This window comes from Lithobates pipiens, unplaced genomic scaffold, assembly GCF_037356315.1.
Source record: "Lithobates pipiens isolate NorthernLeopardFrog02 unplaced genomic scaffold, aLitPip1_a1.2 Scaffold_22, whole genome shotgun sequence".
In the NCBI taxonomy this organism is placed as follows: Eukaryota; Metazoa; Chordata; class Amphibia; order Anura; family Ranidae; genus Lithobates; species Lithobates pipiens.
This window is the reverse complement of record NW_027507784.1, coordinates 331,395,045-331,413,083: the sequence shown is the minus strand read 5'-3', so window position 1 is coordinate 331,413,083 and position 18,039 is coordinate 331,395,045. Positions and strand designations below refer to the sequence as shown.

General features: G+C 42.6%; 1 protein-coding gene across 1 annotated transcript in view; it reads left to right on the top strand.

The window, feature by feature from the left end:
• The window catches only part of TNS1 (tensin 1), a gene marked incomplete in the record, with an annotated part of 696,726 nt that overhangs the window by 592,524 nt on the left and 86,163 nt on the right, over window positions 1-18,039 (top strand). The window contains 1 exon segment of the mRNA XM_077449641.1: window positions 6,309-8,039. Coding sequence (XP_077305767.1) covers window positions 6,309-8,039 — 1,731 coding nt within the window.

Sequence of the window (18,039 nt, the reverse complement as noted above, 5' to 3'; positions counted from 1 at the left end):
GATTTATGAATAAATGGTTGTGGAACGAATCATCTGAGTTTCCATTATTTCTTATGGTGAAGTTCGCTTTGATATAAGAGTGCTTTGGAATACAAGCATGTTTCCGGTACGAATTATGCTCATAATCCAATGTTTTACTGTACATTTCCAATCGCTTGAAGTGAGAATGTTTTCTTGTTGGTCGCATAGATGGAGGTTCTGAAGTTACAGCGCTAGTTTTCAGCCAGGAATGTGTTGGCATGTCCTGTTATCCTGGTCTTGCAGCTGTTGAATAAATAGAGATAGGACACAAGAAAACATTTGGGTTGTCATGCTATTGTTACAAAACAATACACGATATCGGGGGAAACGTACTTTTTTTCTCCAGATATTTTTTTCTATTTAATTGCTCCTCTTGCGCCGTTGCGTTTAAACATCTCAAAACGATACGCCAAATTCTGTACTAAACCAGAACAGCCGAATACTAAAATCTGCAATTCCCGTAGCTGGACATACATTTTGGCAAAGAAGTCAACCATCATATTTTCAACTACCAAATGGGCCATATCAGTGCCGGGACAAGGTCATCCAGCACCCAGGGCAAAGATGCCAAACTGCGCCCCCCTTTCCCTTAGGGTTAGGGTCAGGGTGCCCCCTACCCCTGCAATAAACCATTGCGCCAGGGGCAGCTGCCCCTCCTGCCCACCCCTTTGTCCCGTCCCTTGGCCATATCCATGGACATTTATAAAGTAAGGGAGATATGGAAGGGAAGCATTTTTCAGAGGGTGCTTATTGCTTTATGCGTTGAATTTTTCTGAATGGTGGAATGTTTTTTTTTTTGTTTTGTTTTTTTGCAAATCACAAACATTGCCCAGTTTTCTGCTTGCCCTCATTTCATAAACGCACCCCCCTGATTAATGAAGTTCTGTGCATTATATAGTACGCCCCTATGTCATCTTTTTTGGCTCCCCTCGAGCTGCAGTACGTTCCGTGACTCATCGTTGCGCTGCTGACACATCCTCTCATAGCTTTGCAATGTGTACAACATGATAGTGTTGGCACCGTAAAGTCATTTGGGATGGGTGTTTTGATGCCATTAAGTTCTTCTCACCTCCACCCCCTAAAGCACAGTGTGAATCAGGCAGCCCCAAGCTTCCCAGAGGGGATAAATTTATCTAGAGTCTCTGACAGTAAATCCCGGAGAGAGAGAGGGTGTGGTGCTGTGGCTCGCAGAGAAACAACAAATGACAGAGCACTATGGAACACTGGCAGCCATACATACGCTGGCTCTGCTCCTTTGGTGTAGTCCGGATCATTTTTGGGAAGAGAGTTCACTTTTATTAGTATAACCAAAGCCACACATAGACTTCACGGGGGTAGTTGGACCTGCGGGCACAATCCAACCGCGTCCAAGTAGCATTCGTGGACATTCGGCATGTTTGGTTTGGCAAAACACTTGAGTTTATGCCTATGGAGAGGGGTAGGTAACGTGTAGAAAGCAGTGCAGGTGCTCACTTTATCTCCACCGGTATTGGTCAAGGATTTACAACCTGTCCAAATTACTTTCTTGCCCATTGACAGAGTAGATCTGGCCAGGATCTACCCTGGTTGGAATTATTAACCATAACTAATAAGATCATCTAACCTGTACAATTGTTTTCGCACCCATGTTTGTCCACCCGGATCTGTTTTAACAGCTGTCCATAGATATCACAGAGCATAGTGTTCTGACTGGGCCAGGAACTATCATGATCTTACTGGCCAAAGTTGTCCAACCTGTACAATTTCTTTCTCACCAAGGCCTGCCCACCCTGATCTGTCTGCAGCTGTCAATAGACATTGTATAGTGTTCTGTCCTGACCAGGACCCATGCTGATTGGAATGGTAATTGCATGGGTCAAGGTTGTCCAAGTTTCACCAAGACTTGTCCATCCTGGTCTGTCTTCAGCTGTCCAAAGACATTGTATATCGTTCTATCCTGACTGGATTGGTAATTGCATAGGTCAAGGTTGTCCAAGTTTCACCAAGACTTGTCCATCCTGGTCCGTCTTCAGCTGTCCAAAGACATTGTACATCGTTCTATCCTGACTGGATTGGTAATTGCATAGGTCATGGTTGTCCAAGCTTTACATAAACTTTTTCACCAAGACCCGTCCCTCCCATATAGAGTTCTTCTGACCTGATTGGGAGTCTATTCTGATTGGATTGGTAATTGTACAGGTAAAGGTTGTCCAATCTCACCAAGACTTGTCCACCCTGGTCTTTCTTCAGCTGTCCAAAGACATTGTACATTGTTCTATCCTGACTGGATTGGTAATTGCATAGGTCATGGTTGTCCAAGCTTTACATAAACTTTTTCACCGAGACCCGTCCCTCCCATATAGAGTTCTTCTGACCTGATTGGGAGTCTATTCTGATTGGATTGGTAATTGTACAGGTAAAGGTTGTCCAATCTCACCAAGACTTGTCCACCCTGGTCTGTCTTCAGCTGTCCAAAGACATTGTATATTGTTCTATCCTGACTGGATTAGTAATTGCATAGGTCATGGTTGTCCAAGCTTTACATAAACGTTTTCACCGAGACCCGTCCCTCCCATATAAAGTTCTTCTGACCTGATCGGGGGTCTATCCTGTTTGGATTGGTAATTGTACAGGTAAAGGTAGTCCAAGTCTTACCAAGACTTGTCTGCCCCATATAGTGTTCTGACTTAGCCATGATCTCTCCTGGTTGGATCTTCAAACATAATTGTCATGGTGGTCTAATCCAGTGTTTCTCAACTCCAATCCTCAAGGCGCCCCAACAGGTCAGGTTTTCAGGATTTCCCTCAGATGAAACAGCTGTGGTAATTACTAAGGCAGTGAAACTGATCAAATCACCTGTGCAAAATAATGGAAATCCTGAAAACAAGACCTGTTGGGGCGCCTTGAGGACTGGAGTTGAGAAACACTGGTCTAACCTGTACAGTTCGTTACCCACTAAGGCTTGTCCACCTTGATTTGACTGCAGCTGTTTATAGACAATTAGACATCATATAGTGTTCTGTCCTGATGGGGGTCTATCCTGATTGGATTGGTAATTGTATAGGTCAAGGTAGTCCAAGTCTCCCCAAGACTTGTCCGCCCCATATAGTGTTCTGGCCTGGCCATGATCTCTCTTTGTTGGATGTTTGAACATAATTGTCATGGTGGTCTAACCTACACAGTTCCTTTCTCACCAAGACCTGCCCACTCTGATCTGTCTGCAGTTGTCAATTGTATAGTGTTCTGTCCTGACCAGGATCTATCCTGATTGGATTGGTAATTGTATAGGTCAAGCTGTTCAATTATTTTTTGACCAAGACTTGTCCATCCCATATAGTGTTCTGACTTGGCCATAATCTCCCCTGATTTGATCCTCAATCGAGGTGGTCTAACCCAGTGGTTCTCAACCTCAGTCCTCAAGTACCCCCACAGGCCATGTTTTCAGATTTTCCTTTATCTTGCACAGGTGCTTTAAATCGGAGTCAGTGGCTTGGTATTTTGGACAGCTATTTTAGCTAAGAAAAATTCCCAAAACATGGCCTGCTTGGGGGTACCTGAGGACCGAGGTTGAGAACCACTGGTCTAACCTATATAGTTCCTTTCCCACCAAGGCTTATCCACCCTGATCTGTCTGCAGCTGTTCAAAGACCTCATACAGTATTTTGACCTGGCCAGGATCTACCTTGATCATTCCATGTCTATGGGCATCTTAAAGGTATACTCCAAGTTGAAAATTAAACCGTGAGATACAGTGCACACAGCCTACAAACAGTAGAGTATGTCCACTTTATCTTTACAGGTATCACTCAAGGTTTTCTAGCTAGTCCAATTACTTTCTTGGTGAAAGGTATCTGCCCATAGACAGGGTAGATGTGACTAGAATCTACACTGACAGCAATCATCCGTTATCGAAATATTGAAAATCAAACCTTGAGGAAGTATAGTCTACTACCTGCTCAGGGCTTTGGTTTTCATCCAGACATAACTACAGTGCAGCAGTCCATCTTTTGTTAATGACCTGGGGGTCTAAGAACCCCTGTTTCTTGAAAACTTGATGTAAAAATAGAATTGACAGTACTAGATAATTTCTCACAGCCCAAAAGAGACTATGTCCAATGTGGAAGTTTGAATTGATTGGTGATCCAAAGAAAGGCTTCAGGACATACAGTACAGCTGCAGTGGGCTACTTTGATTTTAGCACGGTTTACAATGTTTGCTGGATAGCATCAGTAATTTTATTGATTTGTTTTATTTGTTTGGAATTGGACCCATGCCATTGTTTGCTTACCTGCCTCTTCCCTTCTGCTGCCAAATAACAATTAAAAAGGTGGCATTCAAGAACTGACCTTTCACGCATTTTCCGTAGCCTAATATTTTCTGCTTACTGACCTACCTTCCTCTGCTTTTCTTTTATCTTCTTTCTTCTCTCACTCACTCTGCACTTGTCTGGTATTCATTCTTTTTATCATTTTTTTTTTCTGCTTCCCTTTCCTATTACTTTCCTGTCTTCCTTTGCCCTTCCCCACTTCATATCCCTAATTTCCTTCTCAGCTAATGGAGACTTAGAATAATAATGGCAGAAGGAAACGAAGTGGTCCATCTAATTCAGGGTTTCCAAACTAGGGTTCCTCGAGAGGTTGCCAACTTTCCGTGAGCAATTTCTGCCTCTCAAATAAGTTCTCATGGACACCATTGATCTTTTTAGCTATCTGTATGGGAATAATTCTATCCAATGACCACCAGGGGCGGGACTGACCATTGGGGCACTCGAGCACTGCCCGAGGGCACCATGCCACTAGGGGGCCCCATCAGGGTTGCCAGCCTCAATAAAACCAGGGACAGTATGTGTCTGTGTGTGTATACTGTATGTGTGTGTGTATACTGTGTGGCCCCATAATCTTCTATTGCTCGGGAGCCCCATAATCTCCTATTGCCCGGGGGCCCCATGAGTTGTCAGTCCGCCCCTGATGACCACAAATGTAAGGAGCATTTTCCCCAGTGACCACCACACGAATGTATCAAGAGTTGTAGATATAGTCATTTTTAGCAGGGAGTCCAGAATTTTTTTTCAAGTGTTAAAAAAGTTGCTGAGAAAGTTGAGAAAGTCTGATATAATTTATGTAGAATAATGTGATTATAAGACCGGATCTGTGGGAACTCTGCACATTTAGTTCCATCAGTATGTTATCTCTGTTTTATACTTTGTATCTATTCTATTGAAAAGATTTGTGAAGGAACTGGGTTTACATAGAAGGAACGAGAACATTTCTGCATCTAAATAATGAGACTGTGTTTTGTAGATTACTGGCTAATATGAACAAAAGACATTTACATTAAAATATTACAAATCATGATGGCCAGGGCCTCGAAAAAGTATTCTGGTTCATTCATGGAGGTGAAGAACATCCTGACCATGGTCCTACATGATTTCCACTCTAAGTTCCTCAAAGTGTGGACTCCATGGTGGTCTTCCCACCCTGCATCTGACCAGCTTGGGTAACCCTTACCTCCCCTTTTGAGATTTAAATTTTTTTTTTCTCTAGTGATAATTGTAGAAACGCAACAGTGATTCTTACTGGTTAATCCAAAATTTAAAAAAAGTTTAGGCTGACCATAAACTCCAGAGAGGTTGGGTAAGAAAGCTAATTTGGCAAGGCAAGAAAGATGAGGCAACCTCTAAAATTAAGAGGGAAAAAAGAAGCCCCTCTCTTTTAGTTAGATATTGATATATTCCAACGTTTAAATGGGTTTTTTCTTGTAAACAAGTTAACATTTCCAGTGAAGTTTAATTGAATATTGAAGAAGGAAATAACTTGCACCATTGGGACCTCTCTATAGATAACAGCCTATCGCTGCATGAGTCAGAGTTCTGTTTGCGGAGATAGCTGATAATTGATCACCATATGTTTGTATACCACGTTCCAAAACTCCATTATCTGTTCCATTAAAACAAGATGTTGTTGAAGTCACAAGCTAATATTGGGAGGCTAAAGTGCTTGGATCAGGGACAAGCTCCTGTGGGATTGGAGTGATGGCGTTTAAATTAAAAATGAAATTAGATTTACAGCCTGAGTTTTGTTTTGATGAAGAATTGTAATGCCTTTGTTCTGCAATAAGAATTGATATTTGAGCTGAAGCCTAGGCTCGGCGGTTTTTAGATGGGAGCCATTTTGGCTCTCGCTAGATCCTATGGATATTATAATGGATTTTAGGTAAACCAAACAGTAGACAGATAGATATTAATGTGTCCCCATATGGAGATATGTTCGAGGACTAAAGTGATATTGATTTTTTTTTTGTTTTTACAGAAGTTGGACACACCCAAGGTCCTTTAGATGGAAGCTTGTACGCCAAAGTTAAGAAAAAAGACTCAACAAACGGGAGCACGAGCACAGTAAATGCCGCGGTCATCCCTCTATCTGCTGCCCCCAATCACATTGAACACACCTTGTCTGTGAGCAGCGACTCCGGCAATTCAACCGCTTCAACAAAAACAGACAAAACTGATGAACAAGTGGCTAATGCAGCCTCCAACCAAGGGTTGACACCTGAGGAAAAGAAAGAGCTTGAACGCCTTCTCAGTGGCTTTGGACTGGACACTGACGCACAGATGCACAACTTAAACCCGGGAACCTCAGTAACCGGAGCTATGTTGCATGTGGTCCCAGCGCAGGTTCATGTCAATGGAGATAGCCTGTCTCCACCAGTGGAAAGGGAGACCGATATTTTGGATGATGACTTGCCCAATCATGATGGACATAGTGTTGGCAGCTTGGGTACACTGTCATCCTTTGATGGTACTCCCAATGTAAGTGAGACTGGCTATCAGGAGGCTTCTCCTATGAGCATGTCATTAACCAATGGGCCAACAACCCTTAACGGTATAGAGAAGCTGCAAAAACATGGCTATCTTGGTAAGGAAACAATGATCAATGGCATGTATCCATACAACAACCAGAACATCACAAAAAGTACAACTATCCCACTGTCTCAAGATATGGGCAGTCAAATGAGGCCATCTGTATCTGCCCAGGACAGTCTGTCTTCCTACCAGGTCAGCCAGCCAACAATGTCCAATTGGGCACAACCTCAGTCTACAATGACGCAAAAGCACTTATATTATTATGACCCCAATGGGATGTACCGGTCTCAGTCCTTTACAGCTGCAGAACCGGTAAAATATGACCCCAGTTCACAGTTGCCTCAAGCACCAGCTCGGAGCGGAAGCAGCAGGGAGGCGGTCCAGCGGGGTCTTAACTCTTGGCAACAGGGTGGAAGTCGCCCACCATCCCGTCAGCAGGATTCTGTAACCGAGAGTCAATTTAGCAGCCCAGGTCTGCAACCAAGCACTTTTCAGACTGTTCCCCAAAGCCACAGTATCCCTGAATTCCCTAATATGGCCTCCCAGAAGGAGATTGAACAGTCGATTGAAGCACTTAATATGCTAATGTTGGACCTTGACCCTTCCTTTTCACAGATGCACAAGTCCCAGAGTGTCCCTGTTGCTCCAAGAGAGGACAGAATAATGCCAGTTACAGGGTCACACTCTGCTCAACCTGCTCTGGCAGCCTATAGCTACCAGTCTTTTCCTTCTTTCCCTCAGGTGGCACCTGAAAGACCAAGCAATTCGTATGCCGTCACACCAACTGGCACCCTCCCTACCACCTCATTTAGCCAGCCTCATACACCTATTGAGCAAAGTCCAAAAGCATATTCACCTGGAATGTATGAACCACCACGACCCATGGAGGCGGCCAGACCTCTAAATGAATACCGAGAGCCCTACTCTGGATCTTATTCTCCATATGGTTATCAAACCCAACAACCTCAATCAGCCTTGGTCAGAAGTTACAGCTACGGGACGCCCACTGGCACCTCTAATATCCCACCGTTGTCTGCTTTTATACAAAGCCCTCAGTCGTCTGCTGTAACTTCCCCAGTCCTCACTCCGGTCAATGCCCAACCCCAGCAACCCATCAGAGATGCCTCAGAGGATGAGCAATATAACCTGGAAGGACTCGTCGCTCAAAGAGTTGCAGGTAAGAAACATATCTTTTACTTTTGCACTTAGCAGAGACCAAATCCTGCCAAAAAAAAAACAGAATAAAAAAATGTTTAACCAGCATGGGATCAATTAATACTGTCTACTTATGCCGCGTACACACGACCGGACTTTTCGACATCAAAGGTCCGACGGAACGATTCCGGCGGACCATTCGATGGTGTGTGGGTTGCAGCGGACTTTTGATTTGCAAAAATCCGACTTTAGAAATGGAACATGTTTCAAATTTTTCTGCTGGAACTCCGCCGGACCCAGTTCCTACCGAGAAATCCGCTCGTGTGTATGCTAGTCCGACGGACAAAAACCGATGTGAGGGCAGCTATTGGCTACTGGCTATGAACTTCCTTATTCTAGTCCAGTCGTACGTCATCACGTTCGAATCCGTCGGACTTTGGTGTGATTGTGTGTGGCCAAGTCCGTTCATTCGGAAAGTCCGTCAGAACTCCGCCGAAAGTCCGTCAGACCTAGTCCCTCGAAAAGTCCGGTCGTGTGTACGCGGCATAAGTTGTCATTCTGATTTTTCACCAGGTAGCCATGCTTTACGATGAATCCATTTTATTAATAAAGCTATTTTTTTTTTCCCCCAGTGAAATAATTTATATAATCAAAAGACAGAATTCTGATCTGTTACTATATATATTTTCCGTGAACATATTTGTTTGATCCAGGTACAAATATTTTAGGATTTGGTTGTGTTGAAGATTGGTGGTGTTCACTATTAGGATGGCCGGTATGTTAAGCCCTACTTGTCCTTACACAAACCCTCTCCATCATTTTGTAGTAACTGGCCTCGTTTGTCATTTAAACATTGTTATGGTTACGTGGGTGCCCAGGGTAAATATTTGCATGGTTGGTATACAAAAATGTGGTCATTACAGGCCGTGTTTGGAATCCATTGACCACAGACAGAGTGTGGCCAGCCTCACATTCCTCCCGGCTTGTTGCTGGACTCTCTTCCTCCTGGTGGAACACACGAGTCTACAGCTCAGTAAACTACATTTTTCACACATGTTTGGGGACCCTTCAGTACATAAAGGATAGCTGGCCTTATGGTTACTGGTAGATACAACACGGGACACATTTAGTGTTGGCTTTTCAGAGGGTGAAACGATCCTTGAAATAATTACTTCTTTTTTTATGTTTAGACAAATCTTCGTGTATTACAAAAAAATTGTTCAGAATTTACTGTTTATACTTTCTGTGCTAATGTGACTTATTAAAAGCCAACAAATACCTTTCATTTAGAAGAGTGGTGTCAAAACTGCAGCCTGAGGGCAGGATGTGGCCCTTTGCCTTTTATTTGGTCCTTGGGCACCATTCCATCCACTGACAACAATGACGGGGGGCACCATTCCATCCACTGACAGCAACGATGGGGCACCATTCCATCCACTGACAACAATGATGGGGCACCATTCCATCCACTGACAGCAACGATGGGGCACCATTCCATCCACTGACAACAATGATGGGGCACCATTTCATCTACTGACAGCAATGATGGGGCACCATTCCATCCACTGACAGCAATGTAAGGGCACCATTCCATCTACTGACAGCAATGATGGGGCACCATTCCATCTACTGACAGCAATGATGGGGCACCATTCCATCCACTGACAACAATGATGGGGCACCATTCCATCTACTGACAGCAATGATGGGGCACCATTCCATCCACTGACAACAATGATGGGGCACCATTCCATCCACTGACAACAATGATGGGGCACCATTCCATCTACTGACAGCAATGATGGGGCACCATTCCATCTACTGACAGCAATGATGGGGCACCATTCCATCTACTGACAGCAATGATGGGGCACCATTCCATCCACTGACAGCAATGTTGGGGCACCATTCCATCCACTGACAGCAATGATGGGGCACCATTCCATCCACTGACAGCAATGTTGGGGCACCATTCCATCCACTGACAGCAATGTTGGGGCACCATTCCATCCACTGACTGCAATGTTGGGGCACCATTCCATCCACTGACTGCAATGTTGGGGCACCATTCCATCCACTGATAGCAATGATGGGGCACCATTCCATCCACTGACTGCAATGTTGGGGCACCATTCCATCCACTGATAGCAATGATGGGGCACCATTCCATCCACTGACAGTAATGTTGGGGCACCATTCCATCCACTGACAGCAATGATGGGGCACCATTCCATCCACTGACTGCAATGTTGGGGTACCATTCCATCTACTGACAGCAATGATGGGGCACCATTTCCCCAAGAGACATCAATGATGGGACGCTATTCCTCCCTTGAATACCTACAATGAAGCATTATTCCTCCAACTAAAATAAAAGGATGGGAAATGTTTTCCTTCCACTGGACAAAAAGGAACCCCCTTAAAGCCTGAAGGACTTAAGGGTGCGCTATGAACAGTGTGCAGTTCCAGGGGTGCCTTTTGCACAGAGTTTACAGTTCAAAGGTATGCTATGTGCAGAGTGCAGGGCTTAGCAGTGCATTATGTACAGAGTGCAAGGTTCAGGAGTGTGTTATGTACAGAGTGCAGGGTTCAGGAGTGTGTTATGTACAGAGTGCAGGGTTCAGGAGTGTGTTATGTACAGAGTGCAGGGTTCAGGAGTGTGTTATGTACAGAGTGCAGTTTTTAAGGCTGTGCTCTGTACAGAGTGCAGGGTTCAGGAGTGTGTTATGTACAGAGTGCAGTATTTAAGGCTGTGCTCCATACAGAGTGCAAGGTTCAGGAGTGTGTTATGTACAGAGTGCAGTATTTAAGGCTGTGCTCCATACAGAGTGCAAGGTTCAGGAGTGTGTTATGTACAGAGTGCAGTATTTAAGGCTGTGCTTCGTACAGAGTGCAGGGTTCTGGAGTGTGTTATGTACAGAAGGCAGTATTTAAGGCTGTGCTCCGTACAGAGTGCAAGGTTCAGGAGTGTGTTATGTACAGAGTGCAGAGTTCAGGGATGCACTATGTACAGAATTTAAAGCTGTGCTCCGTACAGAGTGCAGGGTTCAGGAGTGGGTTTAGGGTGCGCTATGCACAGTGTACAACCCCAACCCCCCCAAAGCTATCTTGTAACCCCCTCTCCTACTTGGCCTGTAGTATCTCCCCTGTAGGTGACTCTGCTTAGTCTTGCAGGGAGATCGTTCTCTCTCTCAGATTCGGGAGACCTGACCCTGCGGTGCACCACCGTGAGTATGCGTGCAAGGAGAAAACAGGGAGGGTGAAGCGCCGACCCGAGTGTAGTATTAGTATTAAAATGATGACTTTAATAGGATAAGATTAAAAACACTTAGAAGATGATAGAAGATGCATGCTCGCCTATGTAAAGTGCAGTCCTGGCTTTCCACATGGCTCTGTGGGTCCCACCGCTGTCCCGGATAGCTGGAAAGGATTGAGCAGCCGGCTGGAATGGATCGGTGTTTCTCCAGGAGCGGGCGTGAGTGCGTGCAGGGATCTGCTAGATCCGGGAGCCGCTGAGAGCAAATCTGTCCCTTGTAAACTAAGACCGCTTCGGTGTTTACAAGTGACAGCCGGGAGCGGAGGGTGAGAGGCAGAGGTGGCAGAATAGAGTTCCACCGCAATCTGGCTGCAAAACTGGGTGCGAGGGCCATATGACAAGGCCTGGCTTGCCGGATTTGGCCTTGTGCTCGACATATGTGCCCTTCTAGGTCTGCAGTCTCTGACAGTCCATTTCAAGCATTACATGCACCATATTACCAAAAATATTGGGACACCTGCCTTTACAAGCATATGAGCGTTAATGGCATCCCAGTCTTAGTCCGTAGTGGTCAATATTGGGTTGGCCTACCCTTGACAGCTATAACGGCTTCAACTCTTCTGGGAAGGCCGTCCACGAGGTTTAGGAGTGTGTCTATGGGAATGTTTGACCATTCTTCCACAAGTGCATTTATGAGGTCAGGCACTGATGCTGGATGAGAAGGCTTGGCTCGCAGTCTCCTCTCTAATTCAACCCCAAAGGTGTTCTTTCAGGTTGAGGTCAGGACTCTGTGCAGGCCAGTCAGGTTCCTCGACCCCAAAACTCGCTCATCCATGTCTTTATGATCTTTGCTTTGTGCACTGGTGCGCAGTCATGTTGGAACAGGAAGGGGCCTTCCCCAAACTGTTTCCACAAAGTTGGGAGGATGAAATTGTCCAAAATATCTTGGTATGCTGACGCCTTAAAAGTTCCCTTCACTGGAACTAAGGGACCAAGCCCAACCCCTGAAGAACAACCCCCCACCATAATCCCCCCTCCACCAAATGATTTAGACCAGTGCACAAAGCAAAAAGCATAAAGGCATGGATGAGTGAGTTTGGGGTGGAGGAACTTGACTGACCAGCTTGGCCCCTTAGTTCCAGTGAAGGGAACTCTTAAGGCGACAGCATACCAAGACATTTTGGACAATTTCATGCTCCCAACTTTGTGGGAACAGTTTGGGGACGGCCCCTTCCTGTTCCAACATGACTGCTCACCAGTGCACAAAGCAAGGTCCATAAAGACATAGATGAGCGAGTTTGGAGTGGAGGAACTTGAGTGGCCTGCACAGAGTCCTGATCTCAACCCGATAGAACATGAATTAAAGCGGAGACTGCGAGCCAGGCCTGACCTCATAAAGGCGCTTCTGGAAGAATGGTCAAACATTCCCATAGACACACTCCTAAACCTTGTGGATGGACTTCCCAGAAGAGTTGAAGCTGTTATAGCTGCAAAGGGCGGAGCCAACTCAATATTGAACCCTACGGACTAAGACTGGGATGTCATTAAAGTTCATGTGCGTGTAAAGGCAGTTGTCCCAATACTTTTGACATTATAGTGTATATTGAACATTATGTGCGGCCCTTTGGTGATGTCAGGGGCCACGTTTAAAGCCCCCTTGAGCTCAGAAGTTGACAACCTCTGATTATAGGCGCCCCATCACAATATTGACGTACTGGTTGTCTCCCTCCTATATTCCCAGTACAGTGTAGACATGATGGGCCCCTGTGACTTTTTTTTTTTTTTTTTGCATGACAAGCACATGCAGCAGGGGACAAAACGGCGGTGGCGGCGACCGATTTAGGTTCTGTATACCAATAGTGTCCTTACTGTACGAGTCCCGTCATCCGGCATGTGTGGAATCCGGTGGGTCAGCAGCAGTTTTTAGTCTCTACAGAGCGAGGGGGCTGCATATTTTTCCCTCTGGATTTAGCCGTAGCCGCGTGCTTTTTGTGCGAGGAAGCTGAGCGGATATATATATATATATATGTCCACCCAAAATGAAACTCCGAAATCGGATAGGGCGGTGTCTGTTACAGGACGGCAAATATAAACCGACTAATGCGGCCCTTAGATTTATGTGCAAAGGACAAATAAACACAGAAATACAAGATGTTCTCGCAGGGAAAGAGCCACCAATGAAAGAAAGCCCTTCAGAAAGATGGGGGGAGAACTTTGTTTGAGTCTCTTGAAAAATCGATTGAAATTTGCAGTGAAGAGAATTCAATCCTTTTGTGTTCTCACTTTAGGGCTCAGATGGTTTAAAGCAGAACCCCAGCCAAAAATAACAAGATAAGAATAGAGAGACCATTATTTTATTTTATTTATTTTTTTTATTATTATTTTTAACCTAAACATTTATTTTTATATGTATATTTTTTTCAATTTTTTTTTTTTTAATCTGATAAGAATTAAGAGTTCATTATTATTTTTTTTAATTTTAACCCAAAGGCAAACATTTATTATCCACTTGAACTCCAGGAAGGTTTACCCCCGTTAATGACCAGGCCATTTTTTTGGGCGATACGACACTGTGTTACTTTAACTGACAATTGCGCGGTCATGCAACGCAGTACATAAAGGACATTTATGCCCTTTTTTCCCCACAAATAAAGCTTTTTTTAATTTATTCTTTTATGTTTTGGGCTATAACCCCAAACAAAACTGACGATTTTGAAAAGAAAAACTATATTTTTTATTTTCCTTTATTTTCATTTTTTTTGTTATCTAATAGTTTTTTATTGAACATTTTTTTTGTTATTTAAACACCTCTGTATTTTATTTTATTTTTTTGGCACTATAAACAAAAAAGACTGATGATTTAGAAAAAAAATAAAATAAATATAAATATATATATATATATATATATATATATATATATATATATATATATATATATATATATATATATATATATATAATAATTTTTTTTTTCTAAATCAGTCTTTTTTGTTTATAGCGCCAAAAAATAAAAATAAAAAATACAGAGGTGTTTAAATAACAAAAAAATGTTCAATAAAAAACTATCAGATAAAAAAAAAAAAAAAGAAAGTATATATGTATAAAAAAAAAAGTGGGCAAGGAAAAAAAAGTGAATAAATAATTGTGTGTGTATATATATATATATATATATATATATATATATATATATATATATATAAATTATTTTTTTTCACTTTTTTTTTTATCAGATCAGAATGAAGAGTTTATTATTATTTTTTTCATTTTTAACCCAAAGACAAACATTTATTATCCACTTGAACTATTTTATCTGACAATTGCGCTGTCATGCAACTTTGTACATTATTGGCATTTATGTCTTTTTTCTTTTTTTTCTTGTGGTATTTAATCACCTCTGTATTTATATATATTTTTTTACCCTATAATCAAAAAAAGACTGATGATTTTGAAAAAGAAACATACAATATTTTTTACTTTCTTGTTTTTCTTGTTTTTTTATCAGATAATTTTGATTGAAAATTTCTTTTGGTATTTGATCACCTCTGCATTTTTTTTGCTATAAACACAAGACGATTTTAAAAAAGAACAAAAATAATATATTTTTTACTTTCTTGTTTTTTTTTTGTTTTTTTTTGGCAATATTGCGCTGCGTTATTTTAACTGACAATTTCGCTGTCATGCAATGTTGTACATAAATGCCATTTATGACTTTTTTTTTTTCCTCCCTTACAACTATAGCTTTCTTTTTGTGGTATTTAATCACATCTGTGTTGTTTTTTATTTTTTTATTTTTTTTTTAACACTATAATCAAAAAAAGACTGACAATTTTGAGATAGAAAAAAAACCTATATTTTTTTACTTTGTTTATTTTTTTAATCAGATAATTTTTATTGAACATTTTTTTCCAAATTACGACGAGACTAAAACATATAACTAGACATTAAAAAAAAATAAAAAAATTACTTTCTGCTATAAAACATCCAATAAAATGTAAAACAAAAATCAAATTTATTTATAAATTAAGGCCAATATGTATTCTACTAAATGTTTTTGGTAAAAAAAAAAAAAAAAATCCCAATTGGCATATATTGATTGGTTTGTGTAAAAGTTATAGTGTCTACAAACTATGGGATATATACTGAAATTTTTATTGTTTTTTTTTTTTTTTTCTATACTAGTAATGGTGGAGATTAGTGACTGCGAGATTGCGGCGGACAATCTTACACTAACTGACATTTTTGGGAACCAGTGACACTAATACAGTGATCAGTGCTTTAAAAAATGCACTGTCACTGTACTAATGACACTGGTTGGGAAAGGGGTTGAACATGTAGGGCAATTTGTGCCTAGCCAGTGTTTGTGTGTACTATGTGTGACACACTCCAGATCATACATACGTCATTTAATGTATGGCTAATTAATTTTGTCACCAGATGTTTTTAGAACTCTGAAGTCACTTCCACCCACCGTGATGTTATATGTGATTATATGTACCGGTAATGAAAAAAAAAAAAAAAAACAAACAAAAAAAAGTTGAAAACAAATAAAAATAATAAACCTTCCTATCTGTTTAGCAATATTAGCAGCATAAGGATTAAAAATAGTAAAAATGAGTTTAGCTCTCAGCGCAGTTCAGGTTTCAGTCTGGCCACAACCAGCTTTATTGCTCTTCCAGCATCATCAGAACGACATAACCGGTACTTCCAGCATTAAATAACATAAGCGGCTTGTCCACGGCAATAAAACACTAAAATAAATCCTCGTCCTTTCTGGCTCACGCACCAAAAAATTCTCGCAGGGAAAGGGACCACATGCCCAACAACAAAAGAGTAACCGCAGTTCTTGCCCAACCTGCCATCACACAATGCCTCTCTGTAGAGCAACATGCTCTCTTACTGTCTCCATCGAGGTTTACAAGACCAGAAGTCTCTTGTGAGGTTCAAGGAACTGATGTTCGAAGAAGAAGGCCTGGCTGGCACTCTAATGCATCCCAAAATATGTTCTACCGTGTTGAGGTCAGGACTCTGTGCAGGCCAGTCATTTTCCTTCACCCCAAACTCGCTCATCCATGTCTTTATGGACCTTGTGCACTGGTCCAAATTATTTGGTGGGGGGGGGGGGGGGATTATGGTGTGGGGTTTGTTTTTCAGGGGTTGGGCTTGGCCCCTTTAGTTCCATTGAAGGGAACCCTTAGTGTCAGCATACCAAGACGTTTCCTGCCTTTTACCAGCACAGTCTTAGCCCGTAGGGTTCAATATTGAGTTGGCCCACCCTTTACAGCTATAACAGCTTCAACTCTTCTGGGAAGGCCGTCCACAAGGTTTAGGAGTGTGTCTATGGGAAGGTTTGACCATTCTTCCAGAAGTGCATTTTTTGATGTCAGGCACTGATGTTGGAAGAGAAGGCCTGGCTCGCAGTCTCCGCTCTAATTTATCCCAAAGGTGTTCTATCGGGGTTGAGGTCGGGACTCTGTGGAGGCCAGTCAAGTTCCTCCACCCCAAACTGGCTTATCCACACTATATTGCCAAGAGTATTGGGCCACCCCTCCACATCATTTTGGTGGAGGAAGGTATTATGGTGTGGAGTTGTTTTTCAGGGGGTTGGGCTTGGCCCCTTAGTTCCAGTGAAGGGAACTCTTTAAGGCGTCAGCATATCAAGACATTTTGGACAATTTCATGCTCCCAACTTTGTGGGAACAGTTTGGTGATGGCCCCTTCCTGTTCCAACATGACTGCGCAAAGCAAGGTCCATAAAGACATGGATGAATGAGTTTGGGGTGGAGGAACATGGCTGGCCTGCACAGAGTCCTGACCTCAACCCGATAGAACACCTTTGGGATGAATTAGAGCAGAGAATGTGAGCCAGGCCTTCTCATCCAACATCAGTGCCTGACCTCACAAATGCACTTCTGGAACGGTCAAACATTCCCATAGACACTCCTAAACCTTGTGGACGGCCTTCCCAGAAGAGAGTTGAAGCTGTTATAGATGCAAAGGGTGGGCCAACTCAATATTGAACCCTACGGACTAATGCCCTGTACACACAGTCGGACATTCCGACCACAAAATCCGTCAGATTTTTTTCTGACCGATTTTGTCCGAAACTTGTGTTGCATACACACGGTCGTACAAAGTTGTCGGAAAATCCGATCGTTCAGAACGTGATGACGTTATTTCGTTACTATGGGACTATGTTCAGGCTAGTAGCCAATAGCTTTGATGTAGGAATTTGATCTGAGCATGCGTGACACTTTGTCCGATCGGAATTCTCTACACATGATCGGAGTATGTCCGATCGGAGCATTCGTTGTGTATGACGGGACTACGTTCAGGCTAGTAGCCAAATAGCTTTGGTCTCGTAATTTGATCTGAGCATGCGTGGCACTTTGTCCGATCGGAATTTTCTACAAACGATCGGAAAAAGTCAGATCGGATTTTTTTTGTCTGAAAATTTTAGATCCTGCTCTCAATTTTTTTTTCCGTTGGCATTTCCAACGTAAAAAAAAGTCAGGTAGAGCCGACACACACGATCGGATTTTCCGACAATATAATCCGATCGGACCTTTTCGGTCTGAATTTCCGACCGTGTGTACAGGGCATAAGACTGGGATGCCATTAAAGCTCATGTGTGCGTGTAAAGGCAGGCGTCCCAATACTTTTGGCAATATAGTGTATGTAATCGGGGATCTAGCCAAAGAAGCCGCACACCGCTATCTTTAACCTTTGTCTCAAAAATTCTCCAAGAGCTGCCGGGTATTAATCTAAG